At 43.6% G+C, this 20286-nt stretch overlaps 1 protein-coding gene across 1 annotated transcript in view; it reads left to right on the top strand.

The window, feature by feature from the left end:
• Positions 1–20286, top strand: part of SLC37A1 (solute carrier family 37 member 1) — a 155244-nt gene that overhangs the window by 10269 nt on the left and 124689 nt on the right. Inside the window, exon 2 of the mRNA XM_088463376.1 lies at positions 14798–14904. Coding sequence (XP_088319502.1) covers positions 14849–14904 — 56 coding nt within the window. The 5' untranslated portion in view covers positions 14798–14848. The remainder of the gene's footprint in view (positions 1–14797; positions 14905–20286) is intronic.

Here is a 20286-nt window from a genome sequence, read left to right as displayed (position 1 = left end):
AAAGTGTAATTATATAACAGTTAAAAAAAACAGTTACACAAACATTGAACAACATCTACAACAAGGTAATAACAATATCATTCCTTACCAGTAGTTTGTGTGTTGTACATTATTGAATGTATTGAAAAAATGTATCAGAAACTTCTATTAATGATCTCACTCCATGGAATCATCTCTAAGACTACTACATCCTTTACTCTCCCTGCAGCTCATCCTTCTGTACATATTGCTGCCTCATTACTTTCCTCTTCTCTTACAAACACATATGAGTTTTTAACTTATCTATACACATTGACAATAACATCCACAACCTGTCGCCATAACAAACATTCAGACAAATCCCACAAATATATTTATATCTCGCTCCTGTTACTTCTATTAGCTGGTGACATATCTCCAAATCCAGGCCCAACCCACATGCCACACCCATAACGAGCTATAAATCCAGCTAACCTCATAAACATTACATGCCTCCCTTCACCCTCCAAGTCACTAACATGTGCCTTATGGAATGCACGCTCTGTCTGCAACAAACTAACATCCATCCATGACCTCTTTATTTCAACTAACCTCAACCTTCTGGCAAGAACAGAAACATGGCTTACACAATCACACTGTCTCCCCTGCTGCACTTTCACATGGTAACCTACACTTCTCACACACCTCCAGGCCTAGCAATTGTAAAGGAGGTGGGGTAGGAATATTACTCTCCCAATCTTTCACATTCACAGTTCTCCCACAGGTACCTTCACTTACATTTACATCATTTGAAGTACATTCTATCAGGACTTTCACCCCTTTCTCTCTGCGAGTTGCTGCTATCGATCGCCCGCCTGGGCCACCGCAACAATTTCTGGAACATTTTTCAGCCTGGCTCCCTCACTTCCTATCCTCAGACATCTCCACCATCATTATGGGTGATTTCAATATCCCCATTGACAGTCCGCAATCTCCTCATGCCTCCAAACTACTCTCTCTAACCTCCTCTCTTGGCCTCTCCCAATGAACTGACTCCTCTACTCATAAGGAGGGCCACTGCCTTGATCTTGTATTTACCAGACTATGCTCAGTTTCTGATTTCACTAATGCTCCTTTCCCTCTCTCACATCACACCCTTATCACCTGCACACTTTCCTCCATTACATCAACCTCAATGTCAGTGAAATCAACCAAACCTCCTAAAACCCGCAGAAATATTAATGTGATTAACTTTCAACAACTATCTACCTACAATGACTCTCACCAATTTCTGCACTCACTTCTCCTGAGACTGCTGCATCACACCTAAACCAGATTCTAGTAAAAGCCCTCGATGAAGTAGCTCCAGCTACCCATCACACTCCGCGTAGACTTAGACGTCAACCGTGGCATTCTAACTTAACAAGGCATCTACAAAAACTCTCACGTAAAGAAGGTCAGTGGCGAAAGTCTTGCACTCCAAGTGACTTCCTCACATATAAGTCTATCTACAACTCTTATTGTACTGCTCTGGACACTGCCAAGCAAATATATTTCCAATCTCTTATCTCTGCTCAAGCCTCTAACCCCAAATGACTTTTTAATGCATTTAAACTGCTTCTTACCCCTCCCTCACCCAAGCCACCTGCTACTATCTGTGCACAAGATCTTGCTTCCTATTTCAAGGACAAGATTGATAATATCCGAAATGAAATGTTGTTCTCTTCCTCAGCTAGTGACCTTCTCAATTCCCTACCTGAACCCTCTGGCACATTCTCAGCATTTGACCCCACAAATGAAGATGAAGTATCTACACTCTTCTCATCCTCCTACTCTATTACCTCTCCTCCAGATCCTATACCCTCACAAATTAGTAAAGCTCTGTCTCCTGTGCTCATCCCAACCCTAACTAAAATCTGTAATCTCTCTCTCTCTACTGGCATCTTTCCATCACTGTTCAAGCATGCAGTGATTACTCCCATTCTGAAAAAACTAAATTCTGACCCTAACACTCTCTCTAATTACCGTCCTATCTCCCAGCTCCCATGCCCCTCCAAGCTACTGGAGAGACTTGTATACACCCGCCTCACACACTTTCTTAACACCCACAACTTATTGGACCCACTTCAGTCTGGCTTCTGTTCCCAGCACTCCACAGAGACAGCACTGACTAAGGTAGTGAATGATTTGGTCACTGCCAAGGCTAAAGGCCATTACTCACTCCTAATTCTTCTAGATCTCTCTGCTGCTTTTGACACTGTTGACCACTCTCTTCTCGTACAAACATTACAATCCCTAGGTCTTAAGGACACAGCTCTTTCTTGGTTCTCTTCCTACCTATCTGATCGCTCTTTTTCTGTTCGTTTTTCTGATTCTGCCTCCTCTTCGCTACCTCTATCAGTTGGAGTACCACAAAGCTCTGTCTTAGGTCCTTTGCTATTCTCAATCTATACCACCTCTCTTGGCAAACTAATCCGCTCTTTTGGATTTCAGTACCATCTGTATGCGGATGATACTCAAATCTACCTATCCTCTCCAGATTTATCACCATCTGTATTGGTCCGTGTCACTGAATGTATTTCTGCCATTTCATCTTGGATGTCATCTCGCTACCTGAAACTTAATATTTCTAAAACAGAATTAATTATATTTCCACCGGCCAATAACCGTTACCAATCTGATCTCTTTATCACTGTTGATAACTCAACAATCCACCCCACCCCACAAGCTCGCTGCCTTGGTGTCATCCTTGATTCTGAACTGTCCTTTGTTCCCCACATTCAATCATGTTACATACATCTAAAAAACATATACAAAATTCGACCATATCTCACACAAGACACTGCAAAAACTCTAATCCATGCACTCATTATTTCCCGCATTGACTATTGCAATAGTCTCCTTACTGGTCTTCCCAGACCAGTACCATTACAATCCATTATGAATGCAGCTGCGAGGCTTATCTTCCTTGCCAAACGTTCATCGTCTGCTGCCCCGCTCTGTCAGTCCCTCCATTGGTTGCCAGTTTTCCACCGTATTCAATACAAAATACTGTTACTTACACATAAGTCCATTAACCAAACCACACTAACATACATCTCTTCACTCATCTCAAAATATCTCCCAACCCGACCTCTCCGCTCAGCACAAGAACTGCCTCTCTCATCCCCGCGCATTACTTGCTCCCATTTACGGTTACAGGACTTTCTTCGGGCTGCACCCACTCTATGGAATGCCTTACCACACACAATAAGACTTACCTCTACTCTTCAAGCGTTCCCTGAAAACTCACCTCTTCAGACAAGCTTATCAGATTCCAGAACCGACCACATAACCTTCATAGCTTGCATGTCTTATTCCATACCCTCTCACTGTCCACACATAACCTCACATATTGTCTTTCTCTCACATACTCCTGACATTTGGCCGACATTCCTGTGTGACTGGATCATGCAGCCAACCAAGGAACTCTGCATTCTGGCCGGACCAAATTGCAATATATATAGCACCTATCCTTGTGTATCAATGCCTATTTCCCTACAGATTGTAAGCTTGCAAGCAGGGCCCTCTTACCTCTATGTCTGTCTGTTATTACCCTGTTTTGTTCTATCAATGTTTCTAATTGTAAAGCGCAACGGAATATGCTGCGCTATATAAGAAACTGTTAATAAATAAATAAATTGGCACCCGCAGCTAGCGACATCTGAACATGGTATTGGCCGCTATAGCCTATGGGCTACACCGCGCACTATTAGCCGGCGGAGGGATCCGTTATGGCGGATGTGCATTCGCAGGACTGCGCGTGTGCGCCTCCCCCAACACTGGCCGGCAGCTTTCCGGAGACATTGCAGGGATGGGATCCTTTCAGAGCGCGCGTCCCTGCATGTCCCGGATGATGCATTTGGCCGTTAGGTTTGCTTTTTGCAATGTGATCAGGAGCGTTACTGGCATGTCCTCATCGCATTGCAAAAGCCACCATTGATAAATGGGCCCCTATGTCTCCAGCTGGGAGCTGTGTGTGTGTGTGTATATGTATGTATGTATATATATATATATATATGAGACACAATCTGCCGGCACTCAAAGGAATAAAAGGGCAACTTGCTCCGGTGCATCCAGTAGCATAAACGATATCCAAAAGGAAAAAGAACTGGCACTCGGAGACAGCAACAAAAAAAAACGATGTATATTCTCTAACGTTTTTGAGGTTACCACCCTGTCATCAGGACAGAATACAAACAACACTTACCCCACCGTTAAATACCCCACCTGTGGCCAGCTTCCATCACCACGGGCGCCAGCTCCTCCCACCGGATACAGTCATCACCGAACTTCCGGAACGCCTTGCAGCCGTTGCCATGGGAACTGCAGGCTTGCGTTCCACCAGCCGGCCCTTCTGTCCGAGCTAAGGACTGTCACCTGCGGCTAGATGCTGAGCTGCCTGTGTGTGCACCAGCTAGGGAAACAAATAGAATAGCCATAAATACAACATACCCATAAGAAATAAATACAGACATTATAAACAACTAGGACTCACATCATATGCTAATACATATAGGAGATGATCTAACAGTACTATAAAATGAATACCACATATACTGTCGATACCTATAGCAACCCCCCTTTTTTTCACAAAACATTCACAATAACTAAGACAAATATACACAGTACACAGGCCTCATCAATTATAACAGACTATTCCAGTTAATTTTATCGTTGAGCCCCCCTGGTTTGGTTGTACCCAATTTAATAATCCAACGGGATTCTTTAAATAGCAGTGATCGGGCCCGATCACCACCCCGCACTGAAGCAGGGACATGATCAATGATGAAGTATCGCAATGATTCTAAAGTATGCCCAGCTTCCAGAAAGTGGCGTGCCACAGGTTGGTCAATATCCCTACCATTTAGTATCATCCTAATCGCCGAACGATGTGCTGTCAACCTTTCCCTAAATTTCCTGGTAGTTTGACCAACATAATGTAATCCGCACGGGCACACAACAATGTATACAACATACGTTGAAAGACAGGTCAGCACATATCTTATATCAAAAATAATATCCTTATGTTGATGCTTGAATGTTTTGCACGGTATCAAAAATTTGCAAGTAGTGCAACCACTACATTTATAGCATCCCAGAGGTTTGAAATACATATTAGGGCAGGGGGATTAGCCAAACTCAGAGACAAGCTGCTAGAGGTCTTTTATTACAGAGCATCGGTAGATCTCTGTCTGTACTTACAATTGGCCATAACGCTTGAGTAGCTCTCCTAATGATCGGACTGGCCACCGTGTAGTCACTGACCCACGGAATGACATTAGCCTCCTCCCTTCTCATGGGATTTAACAAAATTGATCTCTCCATCTCCAAAACCTCAATTTTTTGGTCCTGCAGCATCTTATAGCCTCTAGAGGCAAATTTGGCAATCAATATGTCTAACTCCAATTCAATCATAGCAGGGTCACTAGTAATACGCGCCACCCTCATCATTTGTGAACGCGGCAATCCTTTCTTTAACGATGGTGGGTGATGGGTATTTGCCATCAACAACGTGTTCCGATCTGTAGGTTTACGGAACACCTCTGTCTTTATCTTGCCCTCATGGGTCTTTACGATCACATCCAAGAAATTGACCTGGCTGGTGCTTTAACTGTATGTAAATTTTATAGGTGAATTAAGTGCATTGATCTCACGCATCAATATTTCAAACCTATCAACACCTCCCAGCCAAATCAAAATCACATCGTCTATATAACGAGTGTACAGTTATATATGTCGAGCAATATCTGGGTCACTGAAAAACATATATTGCTCTTGATTAAACATATATACATTGGCATACGAGGGTGCCACGGACGACCCCATGGCACACCCTCGTAGCTGTAGAAAGAAAGATCCATCAAATAAAAAATAATAGTTACGACGTAATGTAAGTTCTAACAACGTCAGAAACAACTTATGGTCAAACACAGAAGGAGATAGATTATTTTCCAAAAATAACTTCATGGCACACATCCCCCCCCATCGTGAGGGATGGACGTGTACAAGCTACATACGTCTAAACAATAAAGTAGTGCATTATCAGGTAGTGCATCTATTGTTAATAGCATCTTCAAAAAACTCGTGGTGTCCTTCAGAAATGTCCCTTGTTAAAGTAATAGTGGTTGAAGGATACAATCGAGCAACTGTGACACTGGTTGTAGTAATGAACCACGGGCCGATATAATAGGCCTCCCTGGTGGTCTAATGGGGTCCTTGTGTAATTTAGGTAACTTATAAATCACTGGAACAATAGGGTGCTGGACACATAAGGCCTTAAATATTTTCACATCAATGATCTCATTTCCCCTTGCTTCTGTCAGAATATTCATCAATTCTTTTTGGTACTCCAGAGTAGGGTCAGACGCAAGTTTCAAATACACATCACTGTCCAACAATTGGTGGTAGATCTCTCGCTTATAATCATCTACTCCTTGGATCACAATTGCTCCGCCTTTATCGGCGGGCCTAATAATGATGTCCTTATAACTCTCAAGATCATACAACGCCTGAGATTCCAATCTAGAAAGATTGGACCGTATTTTACACGGAGTAGATATATATCTGTGAACAGAATCATCAAGCAGTCTATTGAATGTCTTTAGTGAGGGGTTAGTAGAAACAGGGTCAAAGTTAGACCGTGAGGTTTTACAAAGGAAGGTATCTAGAACTGTTGGCATCTTCGAAGCGTTATCATCTTTGTACAGTTCTTTCAATCTCAATTTTCTAGAGACCTTGTGTAAGTTAAGTTTCCAGTTGAATTCATCATGTGTTTTAGTTGGTACAAAACTTAATCCTTTACTAAGTACCTTGAGTTCAACTGGAGTCAACACACGTTCAGAGAGATTGAAGATTAGAGTTTCTTCTGTGGTGCCAATTTTCTTGTTCCTCTTCCCTTGTCCCCCTCTGTGGGTGGGAGGTCGTCTCTGGTATTTGCAGAGGCCATAGTTGCCATCTCTAAAGGGTTCATCGGTCTAGATACAGTATCATCTGTTTCAGAGATAATTAAATCACTGTCACTACTTGATTTATATTTATCCTGATGAACCCCTTGTACTTTCCTCTGCCAAGGGCGTCTCCTCCTCATCCCCGCTTTGTTGGAGGGATACAAATCGCCACCTTCTAACCACTTATATACCCTGTTATCCTCGTAGTCAGAGTCTACTGCCATCTTCTTCCTACGTTTGTACTTCAAGAGTTCCTTGCGGTACTGATCACATTGAACGTTTAATTTAGACATCCAATCATAGTTGTTATCTTCCTGTAAAACTTGGATATGGTCTTTCTCAAAGGTGGCAATCTTGGACCTAGTAAGCGCCAGTTCCTTATTGGCTTCCTCCACCACGAGGATCATCAGGTCAAACGCACACTTATTTAGAATCGCAATCCATTTGCGAACAAATTCGGGGTTATTCCTGCCAATAGTCGGCACGTTATGTACTCGAAATCCCCGGGGAATTTTATGTTCCCTAAAATAGTCTGAGAGAGAGGTACTATGCAATAAATAATCTATCTCACGTCGTTTTAATTTGAGAATTTGGAAATATAATTCTTCAATATTCAGTGTAGGGTCACAAATAGGTACTGACTCCTTAGACAGAATCTGATCAATTTCTGTCTGTGTGAAGCTGAAAGTCTCTCCCAAAGGTGTAGTTAATACACTGTGATCTCTTATAGGGTCTAATCCCTGTGTAGAGCTGCGTAAGGGATCCATTACGTTGCCAAAATAAAAACAACTGGAGCTATACCACACCACTAGGTGTATGAATCACAGTCCAGGGTAAACCACAAAGTGATGAACAATATTCGGGTGCCTTGCAACGGGTGCTGGGTGCACAAATACAAAAAAGACACAATCTGCCGGCACTCAAAGGAATAAAAGGGCAACTTGCTCCGGTGCAAGGTGTTCCGGAAGTTCGGTGATGACTGTATCCGGTGGGAGGAGCTGGCGCCCGTGGTGCGCGGTGATGGAAGCTGGCCACAGGTGGGGTATTTAACGGTGGGGTAAGTGTTGTTTGTTGCTGTATGTATTCTGTCCTGATGAAGGGGTGGTAACCTCGAAAACGTTAGAGAAAATACATTGTTTTTTCTTGTTGCTGTCTCCGAGTGCCAGTTCTTTTTTATATATATATATATATATATATATATATATATATATATATATACACACACACACACACACACCAAATAGGTCCACACTCTCGTCTTCAATAATAAATTGCTGGGGTGACACACCCATATGGGATCACAATAATCCTCTTCATGCAAAAGTAGAAAAAAAGGGGGGGGGGTAGCACTCACTATTGGTGAGTGCTACCCCCCTTTTATATATATATATATTTTATAGCGCGCAGCTGTGACTTGGGACTGTGCATTGGAAGCTCCCTTGGCTATCAGCTGCACACGTGAAACACCGACCGGACCCCACTACTTACCACGAGTGCCCACTGCAAGCGGGCTTCAACGGAGGTGTCCATCCAAACTCAGTGGATTGTGCATGGGACTCTGTGGTGAGAGACTGGTATAACAGTGTGTGCACTTATATCATATAGAGAGAGACTGGTATAACAGTGTGCACACTTATATCATTCAGGGCTCTATTTACTACAATCCGCATATTGAATGCGAATTGTAGTGTGATATTACCGAGTGAATTCGCATTGCGAATTCAGGCAATATCACAGGGATTTACTATAAATCACTTGCAGGGACAGAGCTTGTGATAAAGCTCTGTCCCTGCGGATCCCATCCGCACTCTAGTCGCGGTATTTTCGGAAAAAATACCGCGACTAAGAGCCCGCGCATGCGCCGACCCACCGTCGGTGCTGCCCCCCACTGACATTAAGCCCTGCCCCCCGCGATCGCGGACCCCCGCGACACCCCCCCCTCCCTTCATTACACTTACCTGCATCCTCCTGGCCTCCGGTGATCTTCTCCGGGCTTCCCAATCAGGTGATGTCCCATACCGCACTGGGACCCGATCACCTGATGACCGGGCAGCAGGGCACTATGGGAGACCAGCTGACCGGAGAGGAGCCATCACCGGAGGCCTGATCACCGGTCCCTGGATTCAGATAAGTAAAAAAAAATGTTTCAATTTTTTTTTTCTTTTTTTTTTTTACAGCAATCAGCTTGCGGTCTGTTTAGACCACATAGCTGATTACTGGTACCCAGTGGTGTAACTAGGGAATTTGGAGCCCAGGACAAATTTGAAAAGGGAGCCCACCCCCCCCCCATGTCACGTCAAAAAAAATGGGCGTGGTCACTTAAAAATGGGGCGTGTCAACATGACACACCCCTTTATTTTCAAGCTGAACATTCCTATCCATATGCACCTTAACCCCAGTAGTACCCCTTATACAGTACCCCCAGTATGCAGTTGTGGTCCCTCTCATGCAGGCCCATAGTAGTGCCCCTTATGCAGTATCCCCAGTAGTGGTCCCTCTTATACAGCCCCCAATTAGTTCCCCTTACTCAGTACCCCCAGTAGTGGCCCCCCCAAATGCAGTGCCCCACGTAGTGTTCCCCCTTATGCAGTGCCCCCAGTAGCAGTCCCCTCAATGCAGTGCGCCCAGTAGCGGTATCCCCTTATGCAGTGCCCTTTTATATAGTGCCCCCAGCAGTAGTCCCCCCCCCTCCCCCATGCAGTTTTCCCAGTAGTGGTCCCCTTATGCAGGCACCCTGTAGTGATCCCCCCTATCTAGTGCCCCCTGTAGTGGTCCCCGCAGTGCCCCTAGCAGTAAGCCCCTTACATAGTGCCCCCAGCAGTAGTGTCCCCCCCCTCCCATGCAGTGCCCCCAGTAGTGGTCCCCCTGATGCAGGCTCCCAGTAGTGACCCCCCCCCCCCAAGTAGTAGTCCCCAGTAGAGTAGACCCCCCCAGTAGAGGTCCTCCCAATGGCACCCCCAGTAGATGCCCCCCCCAGTAGTAGCCAACCCCTCCCCCGTTGTGCAGATAGGTTTAAAAATAAATAAATATATATAAAAATATACTTACCTGATTCCACGCTGCTCCTGTCCGCGATGCCGCTCCCGCCCTCCCGTCCGCCCGGGCTGGCGCGCTCAGCATTATGGGACTGACGTCATGACGTCATGACGTCAGTCCCAGTACCCACTGCAGGAGCCGGACGGAAGTCCGGCTCTTGCAGTGGGTGCTGCAGCAGTCAATGAGAGTCTATCTGACTCTCATTGGCTGCTGTTTAATACACACATCGCCGCCAGGGCTGGCGGCGATGCGTGTGTTATGCACAGCCTGAGCCCGCCTCCTGGCACTATTGGGCAAGCGCTCAGGGGGAGGGAATGGGCTCAGACGTGTAGCACAGGACCGGCGCTGGAAGCCTAGCGCCGGTCCTGTGCAAATGTGTAGCGCTGACCGCACTCATTGCGCTACACTGGCTATCTAGAGCGGGCCGGCCGGTACCGTGGCCAGCGGCGCCCCCCCGCGCCGCCGGTCCAACGGCGCCCAGGGCACGAACACCGTTCGCCCTGCCCTAGTTACGCCACTGCTGGTACCGGCTCCCGCCTCTGCTCTCCCCGTTAGAGCAGAGTGGGATCCCGGTAACCAGGGGAGACCCTGGATAACGCCACCTCCAGGTGGCGTTATTATCACAGTGCTTCCCCCGGTATTTTTTTACAATTTATTTTTAGTAACTGTGGTCGGATCACATTTCCCATTACAATTATGGGAAATGTGATCTGCTTTACTAAAAATAAGTGATACTTAGGGGTTGGAGTAGAATTTTACTAATTCTACTCCAATTGCCCTGTAATAACTACAGGTGATACTAAAATAATGTGAAAAGGGTGTGAAAACACCCTTTTTCACTTTATTTATTAACATTATTTTTACTAAAATAGAGCCCACAGAGAGAGACTGGTATAACAGTGTGTGCACTTATATCATACAGAGAGAGCGTGTAACAGTGTGTGCACTTATATCATACAGAGAGCGTGTAACAGTGTGTGCACTTATATCATACAGAGAGAGACTGGTATAACCGTGTACGCACTTATATCATACAGAGAGCGCGTGTAACAGTGTGCACACTTATATCATACAGAGAGACTGGTATAACAGTGTGCGCACTTGTATCATACAGAGAGAGACTGGTATAACAGTGTGCGCACTTGTATCATACAGAGAGAGACTGGTATAACAGTGTGCGCACTTATATCATACAGAGAGCGTGTAACAGTGTGCACACTTATATCATACAGAGAGCGTGTAACAGTGTACGCACTTATATCATACAGCGAGAGCTTTACATATATATATTATTACTGGATTTTCCACACGTCATTAATTTGACAAGAGACTGCTCCAGGCATCAAAGATCCAGTGATTTACTTCCATTAGAGGCAGTATATTGTATATATTTACATTCTCAGGCGTGTGCCTTTCAGTATTTCTATATTGGATAAATGTGATTATTATATAGGTGGTGTCTTGAGATTTTTTCTGCCATTTTGGGAACTGCATAGTATATTACTGATCTGTAGATTAGCGCATCACCATTGTCATTGTTGTGGTATCTCTATATTAGTAGTGGACAGACACAAGCCCATTAGGTGAATTTGCTATTATATATATATATATATATATATATATATAATAATTGATTAGTGCCCAGTCTTATTTTGTTTCTCTGGAAATGTATTAAACCTCGTAATGAATGGACAAGTGGAGAAGTTGTCGTAACCTGTACATGCTCTGCATACTGGGTGTAATTCTCACTATCCCTGACCTGTCCGTGCTCTGCATGCTGGGTGTAATTCTCACTATCCCTATCCTGTACATGCTCTGTATACTGGGTGTAATTCTCACTATCCCTATCCTGCACATGCTCTGCATACTGGGTGTAATCCTCACTAGCCCTGACCTGTACATGCTCTGTATGCTGGGTGTAATCCTCACTAGCCCTGACCTGTACGTGCTCTGTATGCTGAGTGTAATCCTCACTAGCCCTGACCTGTACGTGCTCTGTATGCTGGGTGTAATCCTCACTAGCCCTGACCTGTATGTGCTCTGTATGCTGGGTGTAATCCTCACTAGCCCTGACCTGTATGTGCTCTGTATGCTGAGTGTAATCCTCACTAGCCCTGACCTGTACGTGCTCTGTATGCTGAGTGTAATCCTCACTATCCCTGACCTGTCCGTGCTCTGTATGCTGAGTGTAATCCTCACTAGCCCTGACCTGTATATGCTCTGTATGCTGGGTGTAATCCTCACTATCCCTGACCTGTACGTGCTCTGTATGCTGAGTGTAATCCTCACTAGCCCTGACCTGTACGTGCTCTGTATGCTGGGTGTAATCCTCACTAGCCCTGACCTGTACGTGCTCTGTATGCTGAGTGTAATCCTCACTATCCCTGACCAGTACGTGCTCTGTATGCTGGGTGTATTTCTCACTATCCCTGACCTGTACGTGCTCTGTATGCTGGGTGTAATCCTCACTATCCCTGACCTGTACGTGCTCTGTATGATGGGTGTATTTCTCACTATCCCTGACCAGTACGTGCTCTGTATGCTGGGTGTAATCCTCACTATCCCTGACCTGTCCGTGCTCTGTATGCTGGGTGTAATCCTCACTAGCCCTGACCTGTATATGCTCTGTATGCTGGGTGTAATCCTCACTAGCCCTGACCTGTATGTGCTCTGTATGCTGGGTGTAATCCTCACTAGCCCTGACCTGTATATGCTCTGTATGCTGGGTGTAATCCTCACTAGCCCTGACCTGTATGTGCTCTGTATGCTGGATGTAATCCTCACTAGCCCTGACCTGTACGTGCTCTGTTTGCTGGGTGTAATACTCACCAGCCCTGACCTGTACATAATACATGAATAGATTTAGTATTATGTTCATGTACAGTGGTCAGGGCATGTTGGGGGTGTAGTGTCCTATGTCTGTATACAGTGTAATAGATGTGTATTATGATCATGTACAGCGGTCAGGGCATGTTGGGGGTGTAGTGTCCTATGTCTGTATACAGTGTAATAGATGTGTATTATGATCATGTTGGGGGTGTAGTGTCCGATGTCTGTATACGATGTAATAGATGTGTATTAGGACACTACACCCCCAACATGATCATACTACACATCTATTACACTGGATACAGACATAGGACACTACACCCCCAATATGTCCTGACCGCTGTACATGACCATAATACACATCTATTACACTGTATATACAGACATAGGACACTACACCCCCAACATGTCCTGACCTCTGTACATGATCATAATACACATCTATTACACTGTATACAGATATAGGACACTACACCCCCAACATGTCCTGACCACTGTACATGTCCATAATACACATCTATCACACTGTATACAGACATGGGACACTACACCCCCAACATGATCATATGTCTGTATACAGTGTAATAGATGTGTAGTATGATCAGGTACAGCGGTCAGGACATGTTGAGGGTGTAGTGTCCTATGTCTGTATACAGTGTAATAGATGTGTAGTATGATCAGGTACAGCGGTCAGGACATGTTGAGGGTGTAGTGTCCTATGTCTGTATACGGTGTAATAGATGTGTATTATGGTCATGTACAGCGGTCAGGACATGTTGGGGGTGTAGTGTCCTATGTCTGTATACGGTGTAATAGATGTGTATTATGGTCATGTACAGCGGTCAGGATATGTTGGGGGTGTAGTGTCCTATGTCTGTATACGGTGTAATAGATGTGTATTATGGTCATGTACAGAGGTCAGGACATGTTGGGGGTGTAGTGTCCTATGTCTGTATACGGTGTAATAGATGTGTAGTATGATCATGTACAGTGGTCTGGACATGTTGGGGGTGTAGCGTCCTATGTCTGTATTACGGTGTAATAGATGTGTAGTATGATCATGTACAGTGGTCTGGACATGTTGGGGGTGTAGCGTCCTATGTCTGTATACGGTGTAATAGATGTGTAGTATGATCATGTACAGTGGTCAGGACATGTTGGGGGTGTAATAGATGTGTATTATGATCATGTACAGCGGTCAGGACATATTGGGGGTGTAGTGTCCTATGTCTGTATACAGTGTAATAGATGTGTAGTATGATCATGTACAGTGGTCAGGACATGTTGGGGGTGTAGTGTCCTATGTCTGTGTACGGTGTAATAGATGTGTATTATGGTCATGTACAGCGGTCAGGACATATTGGGGGTGTAGTGTCCTATGTCTGTATACAGTGTAATAGATGTGTAGTATGATCATGTACAGTGGTCAGGACATGTTGGGGGTGTAGTGTCCTATGTCTGTATACAGTGTAATAGATGTGTAGTATGATCATGTTGGGGGTGTAGTGTCCTATGTCTGTATACGGTGTAATAGATGTGTATTATGGACATGTACAGTGGTCAGGACATGTTGGGGGTGTAGTGTCCTATGTCTGTATTACGGTGTAATAGATGTGTATAATGGTCATGTACAGTGGACATTGTGGGAGAGTTAAGCTGGGTACACAGTATATGATGTATTGTTCTGACGCGGATCAGAACCATACATTGTATAACGTGAACGCACGATCCATTGCTCTGATGGTCATTGTGTTGTCGCGCCTGCATAGCAGATTGGACGATGTAATAAATGACACTCTGCAGTTATACGTAGCATGTAACGAAACCTTGCACCATTGTACGTTGGATCGTTACTTTGGTAGCCGCATCGCTGGGTCGCACCGTTGTATGGTGAGTACCCAGATCTAGGGACAGAGGTAAATATAAATAGTAATGATCAGTATGGGGGCAGCACAAACCAATAACTTGTTCTCTTTTGTGTGCAGCCGGACCTGTCAGAACAAAGACCAGGGCTGTTTATCCTCGCTGGGCAGTAAATGGCTGTTGTGCCTCCCGGAATCCGTCTCTTTCTATCTTTTTCAAAAGACCAGTGGTGAGTAACCAGGATCCCTACCATTTATGTCATTACCTTTCCTAGTCTGCCATCCCTCACACATACAGTAACACTGATCTCTATCCATATAGCTCTATATATAACTATATACACAGTGGTGAGTAACCAGGATCCCTCCCATTTATGTCATTACCCTTCCTAGTCTGCCATCCCTCACACATACAGTAACACTGATCTCTATCCATATAGCTCTATATATAACTATATACACAGTGGTGAGTAACCAGGATCCCTACCATTTATGTCATTACCCTTCCTAGTCTGCCATCCCTCACACATACAGTAACACTGATCTCTATCCATATAGCTCTATATATAACTATATACACAGTGGTGAGTAACCAGGATCCCTACCATTTATGTCATTACCCTTCCTAGTCTGCCATCCCTCACACATACAGTAACACTGATCTCTATCCATATAGCTCTATATATAACTATATACACAGTGGTGAGTAACCAGGATCCCTACCATTTATGTCATTACCCTTCCTAGTCTGCCATCCCTCACACATACAGTAACACTGATCTCTATCCATATAGCTCTATATATAACTATATACACAGTGGTGAGTAACCAGGATCCCTCCCATTTATGTCATTACCCTTCCTAGTCTGCCATCCCTCACACATACAGTAACACTGATCTCTATCCATATAGCTCTATATATAACTATATACACAGTGGTGAGTAACCAGGATCCCTCCCATTTATGTCATTACCCTTCCTAGTCTGCCATCCCTCACACATACAGTAACACTGATCTCTATCCATATAGCTCTATATATAACTATATACACAGTGGTGAGTAACCAGGATCCCTCCCATTTATGTCATTACCCTTCCTAGTCTGCCATCCCTCACACATACAGTAACACTGATCTCTATCCATATAGCTCTATATATAACTATATACACAGTGGTGAGTAACCAGGATCCCTCCCATTTATGTCATTACCCTTCCTAGTCTGCCATCCCTCACACATACAGTAACACTGATCTCTATCCATATAGCTCTATATATAACTATATACACAGTGGTGAGTAACCAGGATCCCTCCCATTTATGTCATTACCCTTCCTAGTCTGCCATCCCTCACACATACAGTAACACTGATCTCTATCCATATAGCTCTATATATAACTATATACACAGTGGTGAGTAACCAGGATCCCTACCATTTATGTCATTACCTTTCCTAGTCTGCCATCCCTCACACATACAGTAACACTGATCTCTATCCATATAGCTCTATATATAACTATATACACAGTGGTGAGTAACCAGGATCCCTACCATTTATGTCATTACCTTTCCTAGTCTGCCATCCCTCACACATACAGTAACACTGATCTCTATCCATATAGCTCTATATATAACTATATACACAGTGGTGAGTAACCAGGATCCCTCCCATTTATGTCATTACCCTTCCTAGTCTGCCATCCCTCACACATACAGTAACACTGATCTCTATCCATATAGCTCTATATATAACTATATACACAGTGGTGAGTAACCAGGATCCCTCCCATTTATGTCATTACCCTTCCTAGTCTGCCATCCCTCACACATACAGTAACACTGATCTCTATCCATATAGCTCTATATATAACTATATACACAGTGGTGAGTAACCAGGATCCCTCCCATTTATGTCATTACCCTTCCTAGTCTGCCATCCCTCACACATACAGTAACACTGATCTCTATCCATATAGCTCTATATATAACTATATACACAGTGGTGAGTAACCAGGATCCCTACCATTTATGTCATTACCCTTCCTAGTCTGCCATCCCTCACACATACAGTAACACTGATCTCTATCCATATAGCTCTATATATAACTATATACACAGTGGTGAGTAACCAGGATCCCTCCCATTTATGTCATTACCCTTCCTAGTCTGCCATCCCTCACACATACAGTAACACTGATCTCTATCCATATAGCTCTATATATAACTATATACACAGTGGTGAGTAACCAGGATCCCTCCCATTTATGTCATTACCCTTCCTAGTCTGCCATCCCTCACACATACAGTAACACTGATCTCTATCCATATAGCTCTATATATAACTATATACACAGTGGTGAGTAACCAGGATCCCTCCCATTTATGTCATTACCCTTCCTAGTCTGCCATCCCTCACACATACAGTAACACTGATCTCTATCCATATAGCTCTATATATAACTATATACACAGTGGTGAGTAACCAGGATCCCTCCCATTTATGTCATTACCCTTCCTAGTCTGCCATCCCTCACACATACAGTAACACTGATCTCTATCCATATAGCTCTATATATAACTATATACACAGTGGTGAGTAACCAGGATCCCTCCCATTTATGTCATTACCCTTCCTAGTCTGCCATCCCTCACACATACAGTAACACTGATCTCTATCCATATAGCTCTATATATAACTATATACACAGTGGTGAGTAACCAGGATCCCTACCATTTATGTCATTACCTTTCCTAGTCTGCCATCCCTCACACATACAGTAACACTGATCTCTATCCATATAGCTCTATATATAACTATATACACAGTGGTGAGTAACCAGGATCCCTACCATTTATGTCATTACCTTTCCTAGTCTGCCATCCCTCACACATACAGTAACACTGATCTCTATCCATATAGCTCTATATATAACTATATACACAGTGGTGAGTAACCAGGATCCCTCCCATTTATGTCATTACCCTTCCTAGTCTGCCATCCCTCACACATACAGTAACACTGATCTCTATCCATATAGCTCTATATATAACTATATACACAGTGGTGAGTAACCAGGATCCCTCCCATTTATGTCATTACCCTTCCTAGTCTGCCATCCCTCACACATACAGTAACACTGATCTCTATCCATATAGCTCTATATATAACTATATACACAGTGGTGAGTAACCAGGATCCCTCCCATTTATGTCATTACCCTTCCTAGTCTGCCATCCCTCACACATACAGTAACACTGATCTCTATCCATATAGCTCTATATATAACTATATACACAGTGGTGAGTAACCAGGATCCCTCCCATTTATGTCATTACCCTTCCCAGTCTGCCATCCCTCACACATACAGTAACACTGATCTCTATCCATATAGCTCTATATATAACTATATACACAGTGGTGAGTAACCAGGATCCCTCCCATTTATGTCATTACCCTTCCTAGTCTGCCATCCCTCACACATACAGTAACACTGATCTCTATCCATATAGCTCTATATATAACTATATACACAGTGGTGAGTAACCAGGATCCCTCCCATTTATGTCATTACCCTTCCTAGTCTGCCATCCCTCACACATACAGTAACACTGATCTCTATCCATATAGCTCTATATATAACTATATACACAGTGGTGAGTAACCAGGATCCCTCCCATTTATGTCATTACCCTTCCTAGTCTGCCATCCCTCACACATACAGTAACACTGATCTCTATCCATATAGCTCTATATATAACTATATACACAGTGGTGAGTAACCAGGATCCCTCCCATTTATGTCATTACCCTTCCTGGTCTGCCATCCCTCACACATACAGTAACACTGATCTCTATCCATATAGCTCTATATATAACTATATACACAGTGGTGAGTAACCAGGATCCCTCCCATTTATGTCATTACCCTTCCTAGTCTGCCATCCCTCACACATACAGTAACACTGATCTCTATCCATATAGCTCTATATATATATAACTATATACACAGTGGTGAGTAACCAGGATCCCTCCCATTTATGTCATTACCCTTCCTAGTCTGCCATCCCTCACACATACAGTAACACTGATCTCTATCCATATAGCTCTATATATAACTATATACACAGTGGTGAGTAACCAGGATCCCTACCATTTATGTCATTACCCTTCCTAGTCTGCCATCCCTCACACATACAGTAACACTGATCTCTATCCATATAGCTCTATATATAACTATATACACAGTGGTGAGTAACCAGGATCCCTACCATTTATGTCATTACCCTTCCTAGTCTGCCATCCCTCACACATACAGTAACACTGATCTCTATCCATATAGCTCTATATATAACTATATACACAGTGGTGAGTAACCAGGATCCCTCCCATTTATGTCATTACCCTTCCTAGTCTGCCATCCCTCACACATACAGTAACACTGATCTCTATCCATATAGCTCTATATATAACTATATACACAGTGGTGAGTAACCAGGATCCCTCCCATTTATGTCATTACCCTTCCTAGTCTGCCATCCCTCACACATACAGTAACACTGATCTCTATCCATATAGCTCTATATATAACTATATACACAGTGGTGAGTAACCAGGATCCCTCCCATTTATGTCATTACCCTTCCTAGTCTGCCATCCCTCACACATACAGTAACACTGATCTCTATCCATATAGCTCTATATATAACTATATACACAGTGGTGAGTAACCAGGATCCCTCCCATTTATGTCATTACCCTTCCTAGTCTGCCATCCCTCACACATACAGTAACACTGATCTCTATCCATATAGCTCTATATATAACTATATACACATTGGTGAGTAACCAGGATCCCTACCATTTATGTCATTACCCTTCCTGGTCTGCCATCCCTCACACATACAGTAACACTGATCTCTATCCATATAGCTCTATATATAACTATATACACAGTGGTGAGTAACCAGGATCCCTCCCATTTATGTCATTACCCTTCCTGGTCTGCCATCCCTCACACATACAGTAACACTGATCTCTATCCATATAGCTCTATATATAACTATATACACAGTGGTGAGTAACCAGGATCCCTACCATTTATGTCATTACCCTTCCTGGTCTGCCATCCCTCACACATACAGTAACACTGATCTCTATCCATATAGCTCTATATATAACTATATACACAGTGGTGAGTAACCAGGATCCCTCCCATTTATGTCATTACCCTTCCTAGTCTGCCATCCCTCACACATACAGTAACACTGATCTCTATCCATATAGCTCTATATATAACTATATACACAGTGGTGAGTAACCAGGATCCCTACCATTTATGTCATTACCCTTCCTGGTCTGCCATCCCTCACACATACAGTAACACTGATCTCTATCCATATAGCTCTATATATAACTATATACACAGTGGTGAGTAACCAGGATCCCTCCCATTTATGTCATTACCCTTCCTAGTCTGCCATCCCTCACACATACAGTAACACTGATCTCTATCCATATAGCTCTATATATATATAAATATATACACAGTGGCCACATTTATATGACCACCAGGTAATTGTATGCTTAGTAGCTATTATGTAGATAACGCTGACG

This window comes from Taudactylus pleione, unplaced genomic scaffold (genome assembly GCF_031769625.1).
Source record: "Taudactylus pleione unplaced genomic scaffold, aTauple2 ptg001351l, whole genome shotgun sequence".
In the NCBI taxonomy this organism is placed as follows: Eukaryota; Metazoa; Chordata; class Amphibia; order Anura; family Myobatrachidae; genus Taudactylus; species Taudactylus pleione.
This window is presented reverse-complemented; position numbering and strand designations above follow the sequence as displayed.